The sequence below is a fragment of the Sorex fumeus genome, unplaced genomic scaffold (assembly GCF_029834395.1).
Source record: "Sorex fumeus unplaced genomic scaffold, SorFum_2.1 ptg000213l, whole genome shotgun sequence".
In the NCBI taxonomy this organism is placed as follows: Eukaryota; Metazoa; Chordata; class Mammalia; order Eulipotyphla; family Soricidae; genus Sorex; species Sorex fumeus.
In genome coordinates this window covers 352,021-372,254 of record NW_026606270.1, presented here as the reverse complement: position 1 = coordinate 372,254, position 20,234 = coordinate 352,021, and the positions used below count along the sequence as shown (strand labels likewise).

The following is a 20,234-nucleotide window of genomic DNA, read 5'->3' as shown; positions in this document are numbered from 1 at the left end:
CAGGATGGCAGATGCCTGAGGCTTAGGATGCTAAAGAGCCTGGGGCGGGTGGTGGGATGGCCCACTGCCAGGTGGAGGCCACAGCGCAGGGCCTTGCAGACCTGGGGGTCCTTCCTCCCTTCCCGGCAGCCTTACACTGCCCCTGAGGTCTGCCGCCTGTGCATCAGGGACCCGTTCCCAGCCCCCAAGCTTCCTTAGTTTCCGGGGACAAGAAGCAAAGGAAAATAGTTTTACTGATTTGTAAAATAAATGAAAAAGGAAGGGAGGGAAGGAAGGGGAAAAGGAAGGAGGGAATAGAGAGGAAGGACGGGAAGGAGAGGGAATGCAGCAGTCACGTAGTCACGTAGTCCGCGTTTTTTTGGGTTTTTTTTTTTTTTCAATTTTTATTAGTGAGACACCATGAGGTACAGTTGTAGACTTACAAATTGTGTGCTTGGGTTTCAATTATACCATGATCAAGTACCCATCCCTCCACCAGTGCCCATTTCATAGTCCACGTTTTGGAGTTGGCGAGCGCAGGTGATTCCGAAGTGGAGAAGGTACCTTTGGCTTTGGCAAAGTTGGTTTTACAGATTTCCCTCCAGCCGTTCGCTGTTCGCTCCCGTTGCTGGGTGAACCCAGTAGTCTGGCCCTTTGTTCCTTCTGAGGGGCCTGCGGGTGCAGCCCTCTCTGGGCTGGGGCTTTAGGGCACGTGGGTTCCTGCCTCTCGGGAGGGGCTCTGGCCATCAGCTTTGGGACTGCTTGGTGGCTGAGAGAGTGACTTCTCCGGTGGTCCTCACCGGGCCCCAGGCTGCGGTGCGTCTACAGGGGTAGCAAGTTGGAAGCCACTGATGTGTGCTTTGCTTCCGGACGCTGGCCCGGTCCGAGAGTTGCTGGCATGCCCGGCCGAAGAGGCAGCCCCACCCCCACCACCACCACCACTTCAGCTCTGCCGGCCCCACCCCTGCACCTTGGCCAGAGGCCCATGGCTTTCTTGGGCCCCCTCCACCTCTTTTGTTTCCCGGGCAGTTAACTGGGAAGACAATTAGCCTCTACTTAGAGCAGGTCTGAGCTTACGGGCATGTTCCTTGAAGTGGTTAGGGAAGGAAGAAGTGAGGCGCTGACTTCACTGTCCTAGTAAAATCAAGATTACGCTGTGGGTAGGATGCTTAAGGCAAGATAAGGAACCGAGCCAGCCAGAGCCTCCCTCGGCTGTTCTCTGGTAATTGCTTTACCAGTCTGCACTTGCCCACTGATGAGATTAAGGTTTCCCTATTATTACCACTGTTTCTTGGGAGCTTTCTGTGCCCTGGGGCTGTGCCGCTGTGCTTGGTGATCCTTGAGTGATTCTTGAGTGTGTGTGTGTGTGTGGGGGGGGGTGTTCTTTTTTATTTTGTTTTGTTTTGTTTTTTTGTTTTTTAATAGTTTGTCATACTTTCTCAGTCCTTCCCCAAAATAGCAGTGATACATCTGGTGATGAAAGAGAAATATATCAGTACAGATTTCTTGGTGATTTTGTCTATACTTTTTTTTTTTTTTTTAATGTGGAGGGATAGGGCGTTTGCCTTGCACGCGGCCAGCCTGGCCGAGCCAGGTTTGATTCCTCTGCCCCTCTCGGAGAGCCCGGCAAGCTACCGAGAGTATCTCGCCCACATGGCAAAACCTGGCAAGCTCCCCGTAGCGTATTTGATAATACCAAACACGGTAACAAGAAGTCTCACAATGGAGACGTTACTGGGCCTGCTCGAGCAAATCGATGAACAACGGGAGGACAGTGCAGTGTTCCTTTTATTTATTTCTTTATTTTTTATTAGTGAAATACCATGAGGTACAGTTGTAGACTTACAAATTTTTGTGCTTGGATTTCAATTATACAATGATCGAGTACCCATCCCTCCACCAGTGCCCATTCTCCACCACCAATGATCCCAGTATCCCTCCCACCCCCCATCCCCCCACCTCACCCTGCCTCTGTGGTAGGGCACTCCCTTTTGTTCTCTCTCTCCTTTTGGGTGTTGTGGTTTGCAACAGAGGCATTGAGTGGCAATCATGTTCGGTCTATAGTCTTTCAGCACACATCTCCCATTCTGGGCGGATCTTCCTACACCCTTTATTTGGTACTATCTGAGCTGCCTGTAGTGTGGGGATCCTTGTGATCCTTTAGTGTGGGAAATCCTTGAGTGATTCTTTAGTGCGGAGATCCCTGTGATCCTTGAGTGGGGGGGTCCTTGAATGAACCCTCCTTGCCTTCCTGGGCTCTGCGGCACGCCCATACTTGGGGGTCCCAGGCCCCTGCTGTGCCCGGGCTCTGCCGCTGGAGCACACCCCAGCCCAGGCCCTGAAGTTCTCCAGATATTTCTCTGGCCCCTGCTGAGAGCTTTCAGATCCTTTCTAAAGTTTATGGAATTGGAGACTTTTTGAAAACATTAACCTTGTTTTTTGTATAAACAGCTGTATAGGAAAAAAAAATCCTTAACAATCTCACTGTTTTTATATCAGGTTAAAATTTTTCTTTTTGTTATTCTTTCCATGGCGTGAGTCATGTTCACGTTTATTTGCACTGTCCTGATGTCGATTCACTGCATGTGTTTGGGATAAGACTCGGGAGCAGTGGAAATGAAATCCCTGTCCTGCCCACTCCCTGCTGGCCCAGAGCAGGATCACATTGGCGGGAGGAAGGGGAGATCTGACTTCCCAGTGTCAGAGTCAGAGGCTGGAGTGTCTCAGGCTGCTCCCTGGTACCACCCGGCCCCCAGCACCCCTGAGCCCAAGAGGGGCTCCAGGCCCTCGGGTTGGGTGGGGTTGGGGTTGGGTTTTGGACCTCACCTGGCAGTGTTCAGGGCTTACTCCTGGCTCTGTACTTTGGGATCACTCCTGACAAGGCTCAGGGGCCCACATGGGTGCCGCGTTCAAACCCCAGTCAGCCATGTGCAAGGTACGCACCCCACCTTCCCACCGTATTCTCTCTCAGGCTCTGGCTCATCAGGGCAGTATTTTTTTTGGGGGGGTCACACCCAGCAATGCTTAGGGGTTCCTCCCGGCTCTGCACTCAGGAATCACTCCTGGTGGTGCTGGGGGGGGGGGGGGGGACCATATGGGATGCTGGGAATCGAACCCAGGTCGGCCTCATGCAAGGCAAGCGCCCTATCCGCTGTGCTGTTGCTCCAGCCCCCAGGGCAGTTTTTTAAAAAGGAAACTTTTTTTTTCTTTTTGGGTCACACCCTGCGATGCTCAGGGGTTACTCCTGGCTCATGCACTCAGGAATTGCTCCTGGCGGTGCTCAGGGGACCATATGGGGTGCTGGGAATCGAACCTGTGTCGGCCATGTTGGCTGCGTGCAAGGCAGACCCCCTACCCGCTGTACTATCACTCGAGCCCCTAAAAAGGAAACTTTTAATTGTAACTGTCAGTGCTTCCAGTCTGATTCACTTCTTGCTAATACAGCTTCAGGTGCCCAATGAGTCACTGTCACTGTCACTGTCCTTCCATTGTTCGATTTGCTTGAGCGGGCCCAGTAACATCTCCATTTTGAAACTTGTTGTTACTGTGTCTGGCATATCGAATACATCACGGGGAGCTTGCCAGGCTTTGCCATGCAGGTGAGATACTGTCGGTAGCTTGCCGGGTTCTCCAAGAGGGGCGGAAGAATCGAACCCGGCTCGGGCCGGGCTGGCTGCACGCAAGGCAAACACCCAACTGCTGTGCTATCACTCCAGCCCGCCCAATGGGTAATTATCCTCAAATCTTAGATGCTTTGATTTTTTTTTTCATTAGAAAAGCAGAAATGTCTGTTTCTTGATCATTAGAGGCAGAGGCCAAAGTTGGTTGTCAGATGGGCCAAGAGGTCCATCAGACTAATGATTCTTCCAGGCTGCTGCATCCAGGCATGGGTGGGCCTGCAGCCTCTGCTTTCGAGACATGGCTCAGAGGTGATGTTCATTCCTGAGACATCTTGGGCTGGGGCAGAAACAGGGATCAGAGGTGATAGTTTATTCTTGAGCACTGAAGGTGCTCAAGGCGTACGCCTGGCTCTGTGATCAGGGTCCATATAGGTCTACAGGGAGTGAACTCAGGTCAGCAGTGTGCAAGGTAAGTGACCCACCAGTACGACTGACAACCCCCGCCCTCCCCCCCCCCCCGCCCCGGGCTCACCCAGTCTTGGTGCAGTTCTTCAGCCAGTAGCTCCGTGCTTCTGCCCAGAGGCAGCCTTGACTGTCCCTGGCTCTGCAGTCATCACGGCTTAGCGCTTCTGCATCTGGTTTTTGTTGTGTTTTTTTTTTTCTTTTGCATCAAACCCAGTGATGCCAGGGATTATTCCTGGCATTGCTCAGGGTACCCTATGGGATGCTGGGAATCGAACCTGGGTTGGCTCCGTGCAAGGCAAACGCCCTCCCCGCTGTGCTCTCGCTCCAGCCCCACTTCTGCATCTTTTTTTTTTTTTTTTTTTTTTTTGCTTTTTGGGTCACACCCAGCGATGCACAGGGATTACTCCTGGCTCTGCGCTCAGGAATTACCCCTGGCAGTGCTCAGGGGACCATATGGGATGCTGGGAATCGAACCCGGGTTGGCCACGTGTAAGGCAAACGCCCTACCCGCTATGCTATTGCTCCAGCCCCTCACTTCTGCATCTTTTGACTGTATTTCCTATGTAAGTCCACAGCAGGGAGAGACGGGGCAGTGTGAGAGTGCACTGTGGTTACAGAAGAGCTCAAACCCTGATGGAACTAATGCACTGTGTCACTGCAGAACCTCCTCCGTGCCTGTGACCCCCCGTTACCATCCTCACTCACCTCTGGGCCTGTCTTCGTTCCCTCCCGCACTCCCACATTGCCGATCCTTTTGTGCCCCCGGCCTGCCTGTCCGTGCCCCTCCACTGAGCGCCGTCCTGGGGTGCGCCCCTCTTCCTCTGGCTACCTTCACTCGGCGACGCTCCCCACTCCCGCCCTCGTCTCTTCCTGGAGCGATACAGCTGCCCACTGTGTAGACACAGACCCCCGTGACTTCCTTCCCCGTGTGTCTGTCCTTGGGTCTCCGGGCTGTCCCCACAGCCTTGCCGTTGTGCCAAGTGCTGCATGAGCGTCACTGTGCTGGGATCTTTCCAGGGTGACAGTTCCGTGCCCGGGGAACCGATGTCAGGAAGGAGCCCGGGGTCGTGCGGGTGCCCCGAAGTCCCCCGCAACAGGGCCGAGAGCTCCTGTTCAACGCGGCCCTGCCAGTTCCAGTCACTTCGGCCTTTGGGATCGGTCCCGTTCTCATACTTCTGGCCTGAGATGAGACTTGGTGGTTGTTTTGGTTTGCGTTTCCCTAATAATCAGTGCTGACAAGGACTTTTCCGTCTGCCTGCTGACCACCCAGGTAGGACTTCGGGAAATGTTCACCTCCTTTCCCTGTTTCTTTGATGGAGTTGTTGACTATTTTGTTGTTAAGTTTTTATTAGTGCTTTATATACCTTGGGTATTAGCCTTTTATCTGGTTTTGGGGACTTTTTGGGGGGTTGGTTGTTTTGTTTTTGGTTGGGGTCTTTTTTTTTTTTTTTTTGGCTTTTTGGGTCACACCTGGCATACTCAGGGCTTACTCCTGACTCTGCACTCGGGAATCACTCCTGGCGGTGCTCGGGGGACCGTATAGGATGCCAGGATCAAACCCGGGTTAGTCTGCGTGCAAGGCAAATGCCCTCCCTGCTGTACCATGGCTCAGGCCCCCTATCTGTTACTGTGTATACAGTTTTCCCCCTTCAGCAAAGTATCTTTTTTTTTGCTTTCACTTGGGGGCCACACCTGAGATGCTCAGAGCTTACTCCTGGCTCTGCATTCAGGAATTACCCCTGGAGGTGCTCAGGGGACCACACGGGATGCCGGGACTGAACTTGGGTCAGCCACATGCAAAGCAAGCGCCCTCCCCGCTGTGCGGTCGCTGTGGGCCAGTAAGGCGTCTTTTTAAAATCTATCCCAAGTTTCTTTGGCCACGCAAACACTTCTCAGTTGTAATCTCATGTGTTTCATTTTGGTTTTGTTGAGATGATCTAAATTTTGAGAGAAGGAGAACTACGTAGGCGTCACTCCTGGTGGAAGCCCACACTCGGTCCCCGGAGCTCTCTCTTGGGCCCTCACAGTGCTTCCCTTAGGAGACAGGACCTGAAATTTCTCAACCCACTGGGCCTCATTTCAGGCCAAGGAAGCAGAACTTCCTTAAGTGGAGGTGAGCTGCAGACTCCTGAAGTAAGGCCGCATGCGGTCACTCCCGCGTCTCACCACGCCCAGAAGCTGGTTTGTACTGTCCACTGCTAGCCAGGAGGGGGTCCTGGAGGGGGTCCACAGCCACAGACACCGCGTGGTCCATAAAGCAGGAGTCTTTGGGGGGACCAGGTGCTAGTTGGTCTTGGGCTGATGGCGCAATGACACGGAGGCCGTGTCAGATGGATCGTGTCCCCTGGTGTGTGGACAGAGCCCAGGAAGTTGTGAGCCAGTCGCTGGACTCAGGTGAGCGCTGGTCTCCGCGCTGGCCAGTCTGTGGGGAGCGGGACCCGGGCCCTGAGCCAGGGGCAGCCCCCCACACCCCTGGGGGTGGCCCCAAATTAAACCTCTGACTTTGAAAGATTAAAACTGACTGGGGAGATTGTACAAAGGTTAAGGTGTATATGGCTGACCCCAGATTGATCCCTGGCACCTCATAAAGTCCCCCCGAACATTGCCAGCAGTGAGCCCTGAGCACAGCCGAGAATAAGCGCTGAGCACCCCAGGGTAGCGTCCCCCCTCCCACCCACCCCCCGGTCTGTAGCACTGCGCTGTAGCACTGTCCTCCCGTTGTTCATCAATTTGCTCGAGCGGGCCCAGTAACGTCTCCATTGGAGACTTTGTTGTTACTGTGTTTGGCATATCGAAGACGTCACGGGGAGCTTGCCAGGCTCAGCCATGCGGGCTGGATACTCTCGGTAGCTTGTGGGGCTCTCTGAGAGGGGAGGAACAAGCTACCGAGAGTATCTCACCCACACGGCAAAGCCTGGCAAGCTTCCCGTGACGTATTCGATATGCCAAACACAGTAACAACAAGTCTCACAACGAAACAAAAAAAAAAATTAAAAGATTAAAATATAATTTCTAGGTCATGAGCTTCGGAATTTTTCAGTGTGTGGTTGTACAACCATTGTCACTCTCTACCAGGACACTTTCTCCACCCCAGCAGTCGCTCGCCGTTTCTCCTTCCTGAATCTCTAAAGTGGTTAGTTTTTGGTTTGGTTTGGTTTGGTTTTGAGTCACACTCATTTCAGGGGTTTACAGCTGACTTTGCACTCAGGGATCACGTCTTTTTTTTTTTTTCTTTTTGGGTCACATCCGGGATGCGACCCAACGGGTTACTCCTGGCTCTGTACTCAGAAATTGCTCCTGGCGGTGTTCGGGGGGCCATACGGGATGTGCTGGGAATCGACCCCTGAGAATGCTGGCCTCAGGGATCACTCGTGGCGGGCTTGGGGGGGCCCTAAGGGATGCCTGTCAGGGGATCAAGCCTGTCAGCCGCCTGCCAGACCAGCTCCTTACCTTCAGGTAGCTCCTGCCCCATATTTGGTTTGGGTTTTGTGTGTTGCCGTGGGCCACGCCCCAAAGCAGTCGCTCTGCAGACAGGCCTGGGTGCAGACCTCGAACCCTCCCCGGGCCCCGCCTTTGCGCACCATCTCCGCCCCAGGGATCTGCCTGGCGCTGCCACCTGCACCGAGAAGGCGAGCTCGGGCTCCCTCTAGAGACTGTGGGAGGCGCAGCTGGGCGGGGGTAGCTGGAAGCTGTCCGCACCCCCTGCACCCCCATCCCACCCCACCCCACCCCCGCAGCAGGCAGGAGCCGCCTGACACCTGTCCCTTCTGCCACATTCACTGTGGCTCTGTAATGCCCTGTCCCCCCAGATCTGGGTAAACGTGGAGACTGTGTTTGCCAGAGAGGCCAGTGAGCCCCTGGGGGACGCCCTGGAAACCCTCCTCACATCCATCCTTCAGTGGAGGGCTTCAGACGTCAAACCTGCAGGAGTCCAGAGGCCTTTGAGAGCCGTAGAAACATTGTTTCTCTACGATGATAAACCTGATCTTTTTAACACCTCACATTTAGGTGACACTTTGTATTTTTCTCTTTCAGGTATTCTCATGGGGGCAGTTATAAAATTTATAGAGTTTAAAAAACTGGCAAATTGGAAGGTAGGTTTGCTCACCTGTTCATTGTTAGCTTAATTAGAGGTTTGGGTTTCTTGGGGGTTGTGTGTGTGTGTGTGTTTCTTGTTTTGGTTTTCGGGCTACACCCAGTGGTGCTCAGGGCTTACTCGGGATCCTCAGGGTCGCTCCGGGAGGCGCCCAGGGGACCCTGTGTGGGACGAGAGTCTTCCCTGCTTCACTCTCTCCCTCCGTAACCACAGGCCTTATGGGTTCTTTCCTGTTTGTTTTTGTTCTTGAGTCACCAGCTGTGCTCGGGATTTGCTCCTGGCTGTGCTCAGCAGGAGTCCCTAAGGGCCTGACAAGTGCTCAGAGGACTATGTGTGGTGCCGGGGATCGAGCTGGGGTCTGGCGCATGTGAGGGAGGAAGTGCTGAACTCTCTGTATGATCTCACTGGCCCTTATAGTGGGTTTTTTTCTTTAAAAAGAATTTGTGTGTGTGTTTTGGTGTTTGGGGGTCACACCAGCAGTGCTCGGGAGTTACTCCTGACTCTGCACTCAGGAATCACGCCTGGCGGGGCTCAGGGAACCCTATGGGGTGCCGGGGATCGAACCCAGGATGTGGCCACGTGAGTGCCCACCTACTGTCCCCTCTCTCCAGCCCCCGTTATAGTGATTATTCTTAACTTTGGAGATGCCCATGGCTCTGCTCTCTTGGCCTCGTGTGTGGGGCACGGTCTCGGTGGGTGCCCGTGAACAGAGCCTCCCTCCGGTCCCTGCTGTTGGTTGGGCAGCACCCTCCTGTGGCCGGGAGGGACAGGGGCTCCGCTCATGGCTGCTCCCGGCTGCCCCTGAAGTGCCCACCGTCCCGCTCATCTGTTCCCCTTCTGGTTGGCCAGGCCTGGTGACATTACATGGGCCTGTTTGGGATGCGGTTTAGGCTTCACGGTGACAGCTGGGCGTTCGTTAGAATATGTTTAGTCATTCTTTTGGATCGACGTTCTGACAAGGATTCAGACCGTACGATGATACATTTTCCAACTCAGGTGCTCTTGAGGGCAGCTGGGGGTGTCGCTTACCTCTCCGTCCACGTGGTTTCTCATCAGCCAGGGCCAGTCACTTTGGCACCCCGGTGTTTCCACAGGGCCGGGCCCAGAGCACAGGGTGGCTTGACTTGCCCAAATCCCTGTGCCTCTCAAAATGTTTGCTCTCTATTTCCAGGAAGAAGAAATGTTTCGTCCAAACATGTTTTTTCTGCTGTTGCTTCCGCCTATCATATTTGAGTCAGGCTATTCATTGCACAAGGTGAGACGGCGCTCTCGGCCCCCGGATCGCTCTGCTGCTGGCTGGGTGCCCACCTCTGCAAAGGAGCCCTTGACTGCTGGGCGGTGCCTTCAGTCGTGGGGGGCAGTGCTGGTGTGAATTCCCGGGGCCGGGACGCTGTTCTGCGCTGCCCACCTGGGGGAGGTGGTTTCCTAGGAAGCTCCTGAACCAGCTTTTCCGGGGGGCCTTTGCCCAGGACTATGCCAGAGTGATTGTAAGCGCTGACTCGTCTTGCTGACAACGGGACAAGTGTAGGTGTTGGGGTCGGGGGCATACAGCGCAGCCTCTGGCCCACGCGGCTCACTTCCAGGCCCGCCCAGCTCACCCTAGCCCACTTCTGCTACCGGCTTGGGTGCCCATCGTGGGCCCTGGTCTTCCCGCCGCTTCAGTTCCCGGGCCTGGGGAGTGGGACCCCTGGCCCCTGCCCAGTTCTCTGCTAGGCCCTCGCGTTCCCGGTCTCTCTGGACAGCGCTTTTCACGTCACACCAGCCCCCTGTGTGCTTCCGTGTGAGTCTAAGCAAAGGTCATAGGGTAGATTTCAGAAGTATGAATGAGCGTGAGTCTTAAAATACAAGAGGCACACAGATCTTCTGTGACTGACGTGAAAACTATGAATAGGTGAAGGACTGAGATCCGGCCTCCTCCGGGGAGAGGAGAGAGACAGCCGGCGCCTTTCCCGGGAGATGAGAACTGAGCGCCCCGGACACCCCAGAAACCCCATCTCCCAGGCCGCTTCAGGGTTCACACTAGATGGAAGGGTGTGTGCAGAGACCACCTGCCATGTTAAATAAGTAGGGTTCTGCTTACTCATATTGTCTATTAACGACATCATTAATACTAGGGTAGCTGCGTTTCAGTGAAGCACGGTAATTTTTATTGAATGAAACCTGGATAGAAAAATGTGAGAGGGGCCAGAGCCATAGTGCAAGGGCGAGGGCGCCTGCTTGCTGACGATTCTAGCAGAGTCAGCGCACTGTGTCCGACGGCCTGGACGGTCACAGGAGCCCCCAGCCGTATTAATGCTGCATGACAGTCTTTGTGGACATCCTATTTATTTATTTATTTATTTATTTTGGTTTTTGGGCCACACCCTTTGGTGCACCGTGGTTACTCTCCTGGCTCTGCACTCAGGAATTACTCCTGGTGGTGCTCAGGGGACCATATGGGATGCTGGAAACCGAACCCGGGTCAGCCACGTGCCAGGCAAATGTGCTATCGCTCCAGCCCCACATCCTGCTTTTCTTAATCGTATCCCCCAAACCAACCCTGTGCTTGTGATGCTTGGCCCTTGGCCCAGCGCTGGTGCGGGTCATTCCCGAGGGCCTGTCTCCCGGTGGGCGGCTCTCGGGCGCCCAGCAGCCTCACTCCTTCCCCAGGAACCGCAGCCCACACGGATGCCCAGGAATGTTCCGGGGGAAGGCTCCTTGCCCAGGATCAGAGCGTGGTCTCTGGAACAAATGTCTGCAGGGTGATCAGGGAACGGGTGGGGCTCAGCCTGGCTCCTTGCTGCTCCCATTCCCCCGGGCAGGGGGCGGTACTGGGACTCCCCCCACCCCCCCTGCTTGGGGGCCACCGACAATGTGACAATGACAATGTGGGGAGACTGTGACCCCAGCCCCCTCATACTTGCTGTTTTGAGCTCTCTCCCCCTTCCTTTTCCTCCCTCTCTCCCCCTTTCTCCTCTCTCCCTCTCTGTCTCTCTTCTGTCTCTCTCTCTCCCTCCCTCCATCTCTCTCTCCCACTCTCCCCTCTTTCTCTCCCTCTGTCTCTCTCCCTCTCTCTCTCCCTCTCTCCCTCTCCTGCTCTCTCTCCCTTTCTCTCTTCCCTCTGTCTCCCCTCTCTCCCTTTCTCTCCTCTCTCCTCTGTCTCTCTCCTCCTCTCTCCTGTCTCTCCCTCTCTCCTCTGTCTCTCTCTCCCTCTTTCTCTCTTCTCTCTCCCTCTCCCTCCCTCTCTCCTCCTGCTAGCTGCATTTCAAGCAGAAGTCTTCGGGGTTGGATGAGGCAGCCTTTGGGTTGTCTTTAGTACAGTTCCCATTGGAGCTGGGGAGCCGGTGCCTGGGGGGGCACTGATCGTGTTAGATGTGAGCAGGGGTGGGGGAGTGCTGGGGGGGCCAGCAGGGCAGGAGAGACCGGTGTGGGAGGGCCAGGTCTGGGCTTCGCGTCCCACTGCCAGGACCTGCTTCTCCACACTCCAGAGTGACTCCCAGGGACCATTTGGGGTGCCGGGGATGGAGTCCCAGTCGGCCGCTCTGCCCTCCGGGACTGGCTTTTCTCATCCTTTCTCTCCTCTGCTCTTTCGAACAGGGAAACTTCTTCCAGAATATCGGGTCCATCACCCTGTTTGCCGTTTTTGGGACGGCAATTTCTGCTTTTGTAGTAGGTGGAGGAATTTATTTTCTGGGTCAGGTAAGATAAACATTATTGGGGGGAAAAAATTCAAGACTCTTCCCCTCCTAGAGTGGGGGCTACAGAGAGGGAGTGTGGCTCCCCGTCCTGGAAGGGTCTGGCCGGGCCCCCCACTGCCCAGTGTTCTCTGGAACCCCTGGAATTTAGGGAGCCTTACCTGGCCCCACAAGTATTGGTTTCATTTGCCACACCAATAGTGTCTTAAATTGGAGAGTATGTGAACAGTAAAGTCAAAGATAGATTTACCATAAAGTACTTCACATCTTGGGCTGGAGCGATCGCATAGGGCATTTGCCTTGCACGCAGTCGACCCAGGTTCGATTCTTCCCTCCCTCTCGTAGAGCCCAACAAGCTACCGAGAGGATTTCGCCCTCACAGCAGAGCCTGGCAAGCTCCCCGTGGTGTATTCGATATGCCAAACACAGTAACAACAAGTCTCACAAAGGAGACGTTACTGGTGCCCACTCGAGCAAATCAATGAACAACGGGAGGACAGTGCTACAGTGCTACTTCACATCTTAATGACATATGTTGTATTTTCAGACTGAATCAGAGTGAAGTGTTTTCAGTCAAATCTTTTTGTTTTGCTTTTTTAAATCAAAACTTGCCTTTTAAAATTCAGAGAAGCTGGGTCAGAGAGAGTTCGGGGCAGGGCGCTGGCCCCCACGCACGACACTGCCCGGCCTGATCCTGGCCCTGCATCTGTTCCCAGGGGTCCTGCCAGGAGGCCTGAGTCAGAGCCAGGTTTGCCCCCCGCCCCCCGCCACCCCCTGTCCTGAGCGAAGGTGCTTTTGAATGTGTTCAGTTAGTGCCAAGGTAACGCCCTCCTTGGGATTTTCCGCCGTGGTTGGAAAGACGCAGTGTCCTCAGGCCGGGCCAAAGCTTTGTTTGCATTGATTCAGGCTAGACCTCACAGCAGGTCATGCCCGTGACCTTGACCTTGTCTGCCCCCAGTGTCCCTCCGCCTTTTTCCCTGCCCTGTTCCAGAAGCAGAGTTTGGGGTTTGAGCATCTTGGGGACTGGCAGACGGCCCCTCTGTGGGTTCATGGCTTTTGATAGCTAAAGCCCATTTCGGCTGCTTCTCACTCTGCCTCAGTGACAACCCCCTACACCTCCCCCCCACCAAAATAAACCCTTCAGGATGCCTGAGCTCCACCCCTTGCAGTTTTCAGATGGGAAGAAATTTGAGGGAGGAAAGACTCTGGCTCGGTAAATGTGACTTTTCTTTCCCGTTCTCAGGGGTCTCACTTAAGAGTTTTCTTCACGGGGCCAGAGCGATAGCACAGCGGGGAGGGCGTTTGCCTTGCATTGTGGCCGACCCAGGTTCAATCCCCAGCATCCCATATGGTCCCCTGAACACCACCAGGAGTGACTCCTGAGTGCAGTTGGGAGTAAGCCCTGAGCATCACTGGGTGTGACCCAAAAAGCAAAAAAAAAAAAAAAAGAAAAAAGGAGTTTCCTTCACTTCCCATCAGGGTGGACTGAGAGGCGCTCTAGCGGGCACCTCGCACGCTGCTGTCCTCCAGGGCTTCTTTGAAGTGTGTCTGTGTGTTTTATTTTGCAGGCTGATGTCATCTCTAAACTCAACATGACAGACAGGTAATCTTCCCTGCGGAGGTGCCGCCATGGGGGGTGTTTTCCTCAGCCCCGGGGACGTTTTCCCGCACTGCTTCCTGCCGGGCTGCCCCTGTCAGTGCTCTCGGTCTCTCTCTGCCGCTGACCTTCTCCGTCCACGCACGTCTCGTCTCGGAAATGAGTCCGAATCACGTGGCAGGACTTTGAACATCTCATGCCGGTGCCTGGCTGATCAGCCAGGCGCCAGCGTGAGAGTTTGACGGGTTCCTGGGAGTTTGTGCTCATCAGTCAGTGCTCCGGCCCCTCACTGCCCCTGGCCCCTCCCCGCACCGTTGTTCTTTTCACTCTGGAGACCCCCCCGCTCGGGCTCATTTTCCCTGACCACCATGAAAAGCTCTTCCTCATCAGGAACCGGTGTGGGCTCGGGTGCTGGGGGGGGGGGGGGGGCACAAGGACAAGGCCATGCCGTCTCGGAAGGCAGGGGGTGCGCTCCTGAGAGAGGGTACAGGCCGGGAAACCCTGCTGCGGCCTTGCTGTTTGCTCGGACAGACAGACAGCATGTGGCTCCAGCCTCGTGTCCCGCCTCCCCTCCCTCCGGGGAACTAGAATTTTTCCAGGGGCCTTGGTCACAGTGACCGACTCACGCCGGGGCCCTGCCCTGCCCTGCCCGCCTCCCCCCACATAAGCTCTGAAGCTTCTGTGCCAAGCTAGTTGGGCTATGCAAACGAGTGGTCACCTTCCTACGCCGTCCCAAACTGGGCAGGAGGTGGGGGCGAGGCACCGGTGGGTGCCGAGAGAGGCCCCAGCCTTACCCGCAACGGGGCGGCCCCACATTCCATCCCTGATGCTGTCCTGGGCAGCGGCCTCAGCCGTGCCACTCCCCAGGGACATGCTGTTGCCTGGTTACCGGTTTCCCCGGAGAGCTGCTCCCGCACAGATCACACAGGAGGCCCGGGTACAGGCTGGCCCTGCCAGCGTCCCTGAGCTCCGCCGGGCGTGCTCCCCAAACCACGGTTGAACAGATGCAGGTGGTGAGGCTGCCCGCGTCCGGACACTGCCCCCTCCTGGCAGCCTCCTCCCGCCTCCCAGCCACGCCCACCAATGGGACCCGAGGTGTCCTCCTTGCGTGTCAGCAGCCTATAGGGTCTGGGGGGTTGGGGGGCCCTCACTGCTGGGCCAGGCCAGCCCTGGGGGGGTCTCACGCTCTCAGAACCGAACAGGCTGGCTCAAGGCTGTGCCGGCCAGTCCTGACTCTGGCCAGTGCTCTCACTCCGCGCCCTGCAGCGTTCCCCTGTGGCTCGGGCAGCCCCGCCCACCCCTCCTCATGGCTACCTGGGCCACGGGGCCTGCAGAGTGCATAATGGTGCCCACAGCGCCCCTTTCTCCCTGCCTGGCTGCCTGTGGGCAGCGAGTCCAGGCCGATCTCCAGCACGGGGGTCACGGGTCCCAGGCCTGGCCGCTCTGGGCCGCTGTGCTTGCCGGTGTGTGCCTGGGAAGTGGCGACTGCCCCTGAGGGCAGAGCCCTGGGGGTGGGGATGGGGGGCTGTGCCCGTGGGGCAGCCCTGGGGGGCTCTGCCGCCCCTGCCACCATCCCCCAAGCACCCTGGAGTTGGTTACAGCTCGGGCACTTTCTGAGCAGACCTGAGTGGAGTTTGGGGTGGGCCGCGCATTGGCGACAAGGGGCAGAGCAAAGACCAGAGCCCGGGGCTCCGGGGCCATTGGGGAGACCCCTTCCACCCGCCGCGGGGCCGCCCCGAGTCCCAGTTGCTTCTCAGAGCAGGAGCCAGCCCGTCCCCAGGGGCCCCTCTAGAATGGGCTTAGCCCGGCCCCACCCCAAACGTGGCCCCCCCATGCTGTGCCCACGTCAGAGCCCCCACCTCCCCCCCCGCAGCTTTGCCTTCGGGTCCCTCATCTCCGCCGTGGACCCGGTGGCCACCATCGCCATCTTCAACGCCCTGCACGTGGACCCCGTGCTCAACATGCTGGTCTTCGGGGAGAGCATCCTCAACGACGCCGTCTCCATCGTCCTGACCAAGTAAGCCGCCTCCTGCCGGGGATGGGGGGGGGTGGGGGCTGCGTCCCTCGCGTCGCTGTGGCCCAGGGCGGCAGTCGGGGCTTGGGGTGATGAGGAGACAGGAACCAGCCTTTCAGGAGTGACTCTTCCCCGTCTCTCATCCAGACAGCGGCCGAGGGTAGCGCCCCATTCCCAGTGGCTTCTCACCCTCCCACCCCCACCCCAAGCGCTTTGTGAAAATGGCTTTAGAACCCACAGGACCTTTGCACGTGTCCCTGGTCTCGCCGCTTTAGTTGACAGGAGCTGAGCGATCGAAGACCCTCAGGGATCAGGCCTGGAGCAAGTACAGCGGGTCGGGTGCTGGCCTTGCACGCAGCCAACCCAAGTTTCCGTCCCCGGCACCCCATCGGGTCCCCCCGAGCCCACTGGGAGTGATACCTGAGTGCAGAGCCAGAGTCAGCCCCGAGCATCGCTGGGTGTGGCCCCCAAACAAAATACCACAGGGAGCAGACAGGAAGAGCAACAGGCTGACCCCCCCCGCCCCCCGCTCCCCCAAGAACCACTGGGAGCAACCCCTCAGCACAGAGCAAGAAGCAGCCCTACCCCAACCCGGGTCAGGGCCCAGTGGCAGAGGTCAATCCCCAGCACTCCCGTGTGGTGACCAACAAAGTGGGTCATCCTGACACACCCCTTGGCCAGGCATGTGCGGATACCACCTCTGCGAGAGCACCACACCAAGTGTGCGGAGCACCATCAAGTGTGCACGCACCCCACCGAATGTGCAGGCCCCATCTCCAGGCGTGTGAGCACCACCCCAAGTGTGGGAGCATCACACCCGAGTGTGAGCATGACCACTGAGTGCGAGGATCACTGCCATGTGAGTGCGAGCACCACCTCCGAGTGTGGGAGCACCACCTCCGAGTGTCGAGCACCACCTCCGAGTGTGGGAGCACCACCTCCATGCTGGGAGCACCACCTCCGGGTCTGATCCTTGGCGCTGCATAGGGCCCCAGGCACCACTGGGCGTCATACCCTGGCCCCCCCAAGACGGGGGGAGGGTGAAGGAGAGGAAGTCACTTAGGATGATCTTTCCTGGGTCAGAGAGATTGTTCAGGGGCTTAGGTAATTGCCCTGCGTGTGGCTGACCCTGGTTGGATCCCCAGCATCCCACAGGATCCCCTGAACACTGCCAGGAGTGATCTCTGAGCACAGAGCCAGGAGTAAATCCTGAGCACTGTCAGGTGTGACCCAAAATAAAAGAAAACCATAAAAGATGAACCTTCCTGGTCTGAGTACAGAGCTCTGGCAGACCACATGCCTGTGTGTGTGTGAGGCCCTGAGTTTGATTCCTGGTACCCTCCCTACACATATACACACACACACACACACTCTGTGCTCCTGCCTCCGGCAGCCATTGGGTACTGAGGTGCATCCCAGCCTCCCACTTGCAAGGATGAGCTCCAGTCCTTGCACCGCCAGGGATCTCCTCTCTGAAGGGACTGTCGGGAGATTCCTTTCTTGCAGGACTCTTAGGTGTGACTTGCTCCGTCACGGGGTACAGACCCCAGGGGCGTCCTAAGGCCACTGGGCCCAGCGCTCTTCTCGGCAGAGCTTGTTCTGTTCCAGTGGCCCCTCCAGAAATGTTCACGCACGAGTGACTGTTGCTGCCGAGGGCCTTGGCTGGCGTTTGCTGGTCCAGCACAGTTGTCTGCCTGTGTGGTTTAGGACAAGGCTCTGGCGTGGCCTGGAGCGGGTGGTCTCAGCCGCCTGGAGCCGGGGAAGCCATGCGTGTGCAGGGCAGGTATTGCAGACAGTGCTCGATGCCCTCCAAGGTGCCAGCGCCAGGGCAGAGAGGGCGGCTGGGAGTCGGGGAGGGCAGGGAGGGGAGGGAGCCGTGTAGCTGGACTTGAGAGTCAGGAATTAGAATCATCCTCAGCTTGGATGACAAAAGCCCCTTCCGGTGGGGTGGCATGAGGATTGTTCCCTTTGGGGCGAACAGAATGACTATAGTTGGTCCTGTCACTGCGAGAGGAACGAGAGGAACGGTCCTTCCCTGTTGCCTCAGCCACGTCCCCAAATCCGCCCCCTCAGTAGGTGCCAGTGACCTTTCCCTCAGTGCATCCTGCTCTTGCTCCAGGCCAGAGTCTCAGCGTCAGATTTCAGTTTGCGCGTGCAGACACATGCGAACCACACACCACACACCCGCACGCACACTCATATTCTACCCACCTTTGTACACACACATACATATATATATACACACACAGCACATCCATGCACAAACACACCACACACACACACACACACGACACACCTACACACACATATATACACAAGGCACATCCATGCGCGCGCACACACACACACACACACACACACACACACACACACACACACCATGAAATGCCCATTCCCAGGCTGGCCGTAGGACAGGGGCTGAGGCACTTGCCCACCCCGTGACCCCCCTGCTAATCTGAGCACCACCACCCCCAAGCCCCCCAAAGGCTCTCAGGGCCTGCTGCTTGCCCGCAGCTCTGCCCGTCCCTTGTCACTGCCCTCACCGCCTGTGTCCCTCCAGCCCTGGCCGCCCCCGCACATGGCTCCTGCCTGGGTCTCTGGGCCCCGCCCTGCCCCTCCTGCTGCCGTGGAGTCTCCCCTCACTCTTCCACGAATTGGCCCTTCCCCCGCGTGGACACCCGGCCCGCGTGTCCTCCCGCACGTGCCCTGCTGCCTTCACCCGTGCCCTGTGGCAGCACGGCTCAGGGGGCCCCTGAGCGCTGGTGTGTGCTCTCCCCCCCACCCCCCACGAACACAGGGCCCAGAGCAGAGTGGGTGAGCAGGTCTCCTGCAGGGGGCGGGGGACGGAGCCACGTCCCGCAGAAAACGCGTCCCGCGTTTTGCGGGAGCGTCTTGTACCCGCTTAGCGTCTCGCGGTGCTGCTTTCTTTTCCCAGCACAGCTGAAGGTCTAACAAGGAAAAACACGTCCGACGTCAGCGGGTGGCAGACGTTCCTGCAGGCCCTCGGCTACTTCCTCAAGATGTTCTTTGGCTCCGCCGCCCTGGGCACGTTCACGGGCCTCATCTCAGCGCTGATATCCCTCCTGCTCCCGCGGGCCTTGCCAGCCGAAGGGCCCCTCCCAGGCCGCTGGCCACCAAGGTTTTCACGGAGAGATCTCGATGCTGAGTTTACTTCTCAGGAATTTAAACTTCCCCCTCCAAATTGATTTTTGTTTTATTGCTTTTGGTTTGGGCTGGAGCAATAGCACAGCAGGTAGGGCGTGTCCCTTGCTTGTGGCTGACACGACCGGCCCGGGTTCGATTCCTCCAGCCCTCTCGGAGAGCCCGGCAAGCTACCGAGAGTATCCCACCCTCACGGCAGAGCCTGGCAAGCTCCCCGTGGCGTATTCGGTATGCCAAAAAACAGTAACAACAAGTCTCACAATGGAGACGTTACTGGTGCCCGCTCGAGCAAATTGATGAACAACGGGAGAACAGTGCTAACAGTGCTAATCCTGAACCTGAACAAGTTTTCAACGTTTTAACGGTTTATGGGGTTCAATCCTCGGCATCCCGTATGGCCCCTTGAGTACCATCAGGAGTAATTCTTTTTTATTTTTTTTAATTTTTTATTAGTGAAACACCATGAGGTACAGTTGTAGACTTACAAGTTTTTGTGCTTGGGTTTCAGTTATACAATGATCCAGTACCCATCCCTTCACCAGTGCCCATTCTCCATCATTTACATTTTTTAAAAATTTTTGTAGTTTTTATATTTTTTATTATTTTGAGTGCAGAGCCAAGAAATATCCCTGAGCATCACTGGGTGTGACTCCAAAACTAAAACAAATAAAAACCCCCAAGGCTTAAAGGTTTAGGGGTTTCTCTTTCCACATAAATATCTTCTCAGGGCTGGAGCAATAGCAGAGCGGGTAGGGCGTTTGCCTTGCAAGCGGCCGACCCAGGTTCGATTCCCAGCATCCCATATGGTCCCCTGGGGACCACCAGGAGTAATTCCTGAGTGCATGAGCCAGGAGTAACCCCTGTGCATCGCTGGGGGTAACCCAAAAAGGAAAAAAAAGAACCATCTTTTCAGATCCTTTTATTTCTTTTTCATTGGAGGTGATTATCTTTCCCTTCTGCCCTCCTGGGGGCTTTGGCACATTCTCTCTATTGCTACATTTTTGCCAGCTGGAGCTCAGGGCTCTGTCTGGCCTCCCTTTGCCAGCAAGGGGTGTAGTGTGTGCAGCCGTAGCTGGTGGTCCTTGGGGCCACTCCCAGGTCTGTGTGTGGGAACAGAGTGGGGAGGTTCCTGCCAGTGCCGGGGGCTGACAACCACACAGGTCAGCTTGCCCCCTCCTCCAGACCGCCTTTTCTCCAGACAAGAGTCTGTCATGGGTGGAGCAATAGCACAGCAGGGAGGGCATTTGTCTTGCACGCAGCTGACCCGGGTTCGATTCCCAGTATCCCATAGGGTCCTCCGAGCACCGTCAGGAATAATTCCTGAGGGCATGAGCCAGGAGGAACCCTGAGTATCGCTGGGTATGACCCAAAAAGAATCTATCGCGATGCCTTTTCCGTGGTTGCCTTGGGACACTCTGGGTCATCACTGGAAGCCACAAGTCACAGCTTGTGGCCTTGCAAGGTCTGGTGTCACCAGCCTGTGGGTTTGTTTCCTTGACGACTGCCGCTCACGTCCTGAAGCACATCGACCTCCGGAAGACGCCCTCGCTGGAGTTCGGCATGATGATCATCTTCGCCTACCTCCCTTACGGGCTGGCGGAAGGAATCTCGCTCTCTGGTGAGTGGA

General features: G+C 56.5%; 1 protein-coding gene across 1 annotated transcript in view; it reads left to right on the top strand.

Annotated features, from left to right (window-relative positions):
• Positions 1-20,234, top strand: part of SLC9A8 (solute carrier family 9 member A8) — a 261,909-nt gene that overhangs the window by 13,450 nt on the left and 228,225 nt on the right. The window contains exons 4-10 of the mRNA XM_056108471.1: positions 8,100-8,158; positions 9,332-9,415; positions 11,737-11,838; positions 13,403-13,437; positions 15,305-15,448; positions 18,381-18,519; positions 20,120-20,225. Coding sequence (XP_055964446.1) covers positions 8,100-8,158; positions 9,332-9,415; positions 11,737-11,838; positions 13,403-13,437; positions 15,305-15,448; positions 18,381-18,519; positions 20,120-20,225 — 669 coding nt within the window. The remainder of the gene's footprint in view (positions 1-8,099; positions 8,159-9,331; positions 9,416-11,736; positions 11,839-13,402; positions 13,438-15,304; positions 15,449-18,380; positions 18,520-20,119; positions 20,226-20,234) is intronic.